Source organism: Centruroides sculpturatus, unplaced genomic scaffold (genome assembly GCF_000671375.1).
Source record: "Centruroides sculpturatus isolate CEXI.00-Female unplaced genomic scaffold, Cexi_2.0 scaffold614, whole genome shotgun sequence".
Lineage (NCBI taxonomy): Eukaryota > Metazoa > Arthropoda > Arachnida > Scorpiones > Buthidae > Centruroides > Centruroides sculpturatus.
Genome location: NW_019385015.1, coordinates 358,343 through 364,421, shown reverse-complemented (window position 1 = coordinate 364,421; position 6,079 = coordinate 358,343). Strand labels below are relative to the sequence as shown.

At 30.4% G+C, this 6,079-nt stretch overlaps 1 protein-coding gene across 2 annotated transcripts in view; it reads left to right on the top strand.

Moving 5' to 3' along the window:
• LOC111633456 (thiamin pyrophosphokinase 1-like) overlaps positions 1 to 5,779 on the top strand; it is a 28,187-nt gene extending 22,408 nt beyond the window's left edge. For both annotated transcript variants that reach the window (XM_023378021.1, XM_023378020.1), the window contains exon 8: positions 5,556 to 5,779. In XM_023378021.1, coding sequence (XP_023233789.1) covers positions 5,556 to 5,674 — 119 coding nt within the window. In that variant the 3' untranslated portion in view covers positions 5,675 to 5,779. The remainder of the gene's footprint in view (positions 1 to 5,555) is intronic.
• The last annotated feature ends 300 nt before the right edge of the window (positions 5,780 to 6,079 follow it).

Below are 6,079 nucleotides of genomic sequence, written 5' to 3'. Positions count from 1 at the left end.
TATTTGTATATTAAATACTTTTTATTAAAAAAATTTAATATTTGTTTTAGTTTTTCACATTATTTAGTTTTGTTTTATTTATTATCTTATATTTTTCGTGCGCTCTATTTCTTGCGGGAGAGGGAGGGGGCTCTGTAAGAAGAAAATATCTAGGGTCCCAAAATGGGTTAATCCGGCCCTGTTCATAAAATATATTTATTTATTTAAAATTTATAATCAGTTTTTTTACCATTTAATATATTTTTGAATGTCATGATTTTTGTATTATTTTCTCTTTAATTTATGAATTTCTTGTTTGTTAATATAATCATTTTTTTCTTTCCTTTCTAATTTTTTGACTGTTTTTGCCCTGTGGATACTGAAAAGGCTTTTTTTAATCATACCTATCATGGGTTTAACCAAGCCCACAATTGGGATGGCTGGGTGAAGAGGGACAAAGCTTGACATATCCAGGAAAGACAGCACCCTGAAAAATTCCTAGGGGTTTTTGACCACCCATAGTCAATCCTGTGACCATCAGAGTGGTGCCTTATTCACCTCAGTCATCTAATCATTCACATAATCATATTGTTTATTACAGCTTTCTATCATTATCTATATACAGTAGAGCGTCGATTATCTGAATGTCGATTAACTGAAACATTGGTTAACCGAAAGCGTTCCAGTGGGACTGTGTCGTGCTGAATTGAACATTCTTGACACTAGATTAACTTCTAAAGTATAATTTTTTTTTGTTTTTATATTTTTCAATATATTTATTTTATTTGTACAAAATAAGAAAATAATTTTTAACAATACAATAGCCACAATTATTATTATTATAAAAATTTTCGTCAGCTTAACATCAATGAAAATTCAACACAAAGCCACATGCAATGGAGAAAAATATAAACATGGGATATATTAATATACTATTATTGGGATATACTAATCTCTACTATATTAATAATGTATCTTTTCATACATAATCAGTTATCCGAAAAATTGATTTTCCGAACAACTCCAGTCCCCAATTGATTCGGATAATCGACGCTCTACTGTATTATTTATAACCAAAGCAAATACAGTTTGTTTTCGTTATGATCATTTCCTGTGATATAAAAAGTAAACATTAATGTATTTCTTTTTTAAAAAAGTAAAGCTATAAATAAGTTTGAGATATTGTTTGGTGGAACTTTTTCTGTCAGTTTTATAGTAGCAAAATCATTTATAAAAGTTCATTTTTATTATCAGTTTTCTATTTAATATATGTGTTTAACATTTCAATCATGTTCATGACAGAAATACTGCAAGTGGTCACATGCCATCTGTGAGAAGCCAGTTTTTAATTAAAAATTGTAAAAAATTATAATTGTGTATAAAGATGAATAAAAATTTCATTTCTATCATTGTTGACACTTCTATCAATATAAAAAATTTGTGTATTGATTGGATTATTAATTTTATAAATATTTTATATTTGTAACAAGCGATTATTTATTGTGACATCGTCACAGTGCTGAGCTGCAATTTTTAATCATAGTTTAAGTTATTTTTTTTAATTTAAAATATATTCTCTTTGCCTCAAATTAGTAGTGTCTTGCCCCTGTACGTCATACTTTTTCCTTAGCAATAGAGTCGTGCTAGTTATTTATCTAACTTTCAGGGGAAAATTTTTTTAATTGAAATAATGTGACTTCCAGTTTGCACTCAAAGTTTGTGTATAGTTAATTGGGTCTTCCTGCCTCTAATCTTTCCATGTTTGCTTTCATCTCCATTCTCGCTTTCATCTCCATTCTCAAGATTAAGGAAAGACAGACAACAACAGTGGGAATTTATAGGTCTACAATTTTTCCAAATTGCAGCCCAATATGATCCAAAAATATAGACAAATAAACAAATTAAATTTAAATCTGTCATTATTTTTCTCAAGTTGATCCTTCAGGCCACATTGTAGTCTGAAGGGTCTTTATTTCTAGGAAGGGAGTGATTCTTTTCAGTAATTTTTTAAAATTTTGACATGCTTGGCATGTCAAAATTTTCCTGCATTATTATTAATCTCAATTTTTCTGCTCGAGCAGTTTATACAGCTGGAGCATCTGAGCACTGGAATGCCTTTTTCTAACTCTGTCATTTGCTCTGACTTTGAGAGTTATATAACTTTGTCCATCTTTCAGGTTGTCGATCAGTTTTATTCTTGTTCTTCCTCTTTTCTTTATTGCATCTACTGTAATTTCCTGCAGTGTCCTAAGCAGGCAGTCTTCTCAACACAAGCCCCAGTCATTTTCTTTTTCTTTTCCTGATTTCCTTTAATATTTCCATTTTCTTCTCCAACTTGTTTCGAAACAACTTCATTTCTGAGCTTATCTGTCCAGCTAATCTTTTGTATTTTTCTCCAAGCTCACATCTCAAATGCTCTGTCTCATTGTCCATGTTTCTGCTCCGTGTAGTAGTATACTCCAAACATAGTACTTCACTAATTGCTTTCTTAATGCTATGTTTAATGGTCCACTTGACAGTTTTCTCTTTCTAATGAATGCGTACTTTGCCGTTGCTATTCTCTTTTTTATCTTCCCTTCACTTCTTCCTTCGTCACTTATCCAGGGAATTTGGTACTGGAACCCCTTTAATTGCTCTGCTTCTTGTCCATTTATCTGTAATGATCTTTCACTAGCCACATCACTTGTTTTATTTGTACTGATTTTCATCTCTTCCCTCTTCCACAGATTTCATTGATTTATTTAGTGTTCTTGCATCCTTTCATCACAGCCATATCATCTGTAAGATGGATGCAGTTTACAATTGTTCCCCAATCTTAACACTGTTACTTTGATTCATTGATTTATTAATTATTTTTTCGAGATATATATTGAATAGGATGGGTACATGCAACATCGTTGTCTAACTTCTTTAGTGATTGAAACCTTTTCTGTTTCATTTACCTTCACTCTTATTATCACTCATTGTTCATTATATAGATTCCATATTAGCCTTTTCTCTTTTCAATCAACTTTTTTATCTTGTGTTTCCATCAATTTTGGTTATATTATGCAATCAGGTCCACAATATATATAAGGTCCACAAGAGATATATATATATATATATATATATTATATATCAGGTACAAAGTCCAACTATTTCTTTAATACTTTCATCAACCATATCTTTGAACATTTCTATTGTGTTTCTAGTCAATAACATGTAATTGAGTCTCACAGCTATACTGTTCTTCATCTCTGTTATTGCTTTTACTACTTCCTTTTCAGTATTTTTAAACTTATTATATTGTCTTCAATCTCACTTTCATCTTCTAATCTCCAATTTCCCTCATCCAGCTTCTTTTCATACAGCTCCATAAGATTCTTTCCATCATCTTAAAACACCTTTGTTGTCATCTACTTTTCTCATTTTTGTCATTATCTCAATATTACTTCTCACTTTCCTTTCCCAATCCATGATTTTGATTCTGTCATACATTATATCTTCTATTTTCTGTAGCTTCTCCTTGCACTCTTCTTCTAGCCATGTTTTCCTTGCTTGGTTAGTTATTTTCTTTAATTTATTATTGAGATCTCTATGTTCTTTTGTCCTATTTTACTATTATCATTTTTCCATCTTTGATAAGGAAAATGGAAGAAAGACATTCTTTGCGTGATCCATGGTTTCTTAGCTTTTTTAGTTCTTGTTATTCCTATTACACACCTAGCAGCTTCTATTAATTTCTCCTTAATTCTGGACCATTTTTCATCTGCATTGTTTATGAACATAAATTTCTGTTAATTGTTGCTCTCACATTTTCATATGTTTGGCCAAAATAGCCTTTCTTTAAGCTTATAAATATAGCATATTTCATTGCTCTATTCTTTTGATTCTTTTGAGTTTTATTATTATTATTTTTTTTCTAAATTATGGTTAGAGTCAATGTCAGCCCCTGGGTTGCAGCCGCACATTCTTAATACAGTTTCTATTGATCCATTATAAGAATTTAATCTATCTGGTATTGTTTTTTGTTTCCAGGTGTCTTTCAGGTGTAAAGTCTTCTTTTATGGTTTTTAAACCAGGTATTGTGCTTCATGTAGACTAGGGAGTTGAATAGAGCATGATAGTCTCTGCTTGCTTTTCATATTTAGCTCTTCAGTTTTATCATCAGTGGGAAGCCTGTCCATTGTTAAACCCCCAACCTGAAGAACCAGGGTATCCCTCTTTGTCTCTCCTATCATTTTTGACCTGTCCAGCTTGGGTGACCCTTCTGGTAGACAATCTACCACTGGCATAGCTTTCTCTGGATCATTTAGGAATGCAAGGCCTTCCCGTTATGTCAAAGTAGGGTCAACATTGAGAGGGGGTTCCTTCATTAGCACTAAATAATTAAACAATGATTTAACATATTATATATGCAAGTGTAGTATGAAGTAATCCGCTTATCAACTCCTTTTCAAACTTTTATCAACCTGAAAAGTTAGATACTGACTCTGTTGTACTGCATATGGTTGTTATTTCTGTATGAATATTGCACAGTTAATATGCATTGTGGAAAATCACAAAAACTTTTTTACATCTTTAATTTAGAAGATAATGAAAAGGCTTTCTTACTTTTAAAATTGAGTTTGAATAATATACACTTCATTTTAAGATTTAAAATAACAAATGTTCTTCTTAATGCCCATGGGGCAAAAAGAGTTAATCAACAGTAATAATATGTGATACATCCAGAAATTAAGTTCTTATTACCACTCCCAACTGGTTGTTAGCTGCCTATTGTTGACTTGGAGATCAAGCAGATGGTAACTTGCACATTTTAAATTTTCATTCTTTGGATTTGGGTTTATAATTGTGCATTTAAATGCCTGCTGAAGTAAACTTTCTCTCTTTGTGAGATATGCATAGTAATCAAATTTTGAATGCAAAAATATTGTAGAGCTTGTTCATAAGAAAGTTTCTGTTTCTTTCCATGTAATTTCTGGATGTGCCACATATTAGAGAGGTTGCAGCCAACATTTTCATTGCGAAAATGTGAATGTCGGACATTTAGTGCCACTTTCCTGTAAGCCTAGAAGTTTGACAATGGCATTTGGAACATCGAGCATGATTCCACTGATGTTTCAAATGCCATTGTCAAACTTTTAGGCTTACAGGAAAGCGGTGCTAAACATTCGACGTTCACATTTTCGCAATGGAAACGTTGGCCACAACCTCTCTATTAAAACAAGTCTAACATGCAGGATTTTTGTGAAATTTATCATTGCATTTTGCACAAGATATTGTTGCATGTTATTTTAAATTATTCATACTTAATGTATACTCATTCATTTTATGAACTCTGAAAAAAAAAAAAACATTCTTGAGATTTTAAGTCATCTGCATCTTAATAGAATTTATAATTCATTTAATGTTTATCTTTGTTATGCTTATATTGTTGAAAATATCTGTTAAAAATGGTTATAGTACTCATATCCAGTGTAGTATAGTATAATTATAGGTAAAATCTTAATGTGTTAAAATTTACTGTAATTCATTAACAGTATATAAGATTGCTGGATTGTTTAATATCAATAATTATTATAATTTTTTTTTAGATAATACAGAGCTGAAATTTGGAGGACTTGTCAGTACATCCAACACCTACAAACAAGATACAAATTATGTGATTGTTGAAACTAGTGATGATTTAATATGGACAATGGAAACAAATTAACTTAATTAGTGATATTTTGTTACTTAAGAGTTAGATACAGTATTAATAATATCAGGATTATTTACATTATTAACTTGCATATAAATAATACTTAATTATATTAAGAATTTTATAAGGATATGGTTTTTGTATGCACGTTAAATGCAAATAAATTATAAAATATTTTGTTTAATTTCTGAACTTTTTTGCAGTAAATTGTACATTTTACATTTGGTATAGTCATAAATTTGTTTAAATATCAGTAATTGATTGGATGAGTGATACAGTCAAAGTGTGTCTTATGTTTGAATTCTTAATTTTTTTTTTATGCGGTTTCTCTCTCCTCACTGCTTCAATTTCTTCACATGAAAACTTTTCTAATCCTGTAAATACTTTATTTTTATGATTTCATTGGTATTTTTTTTT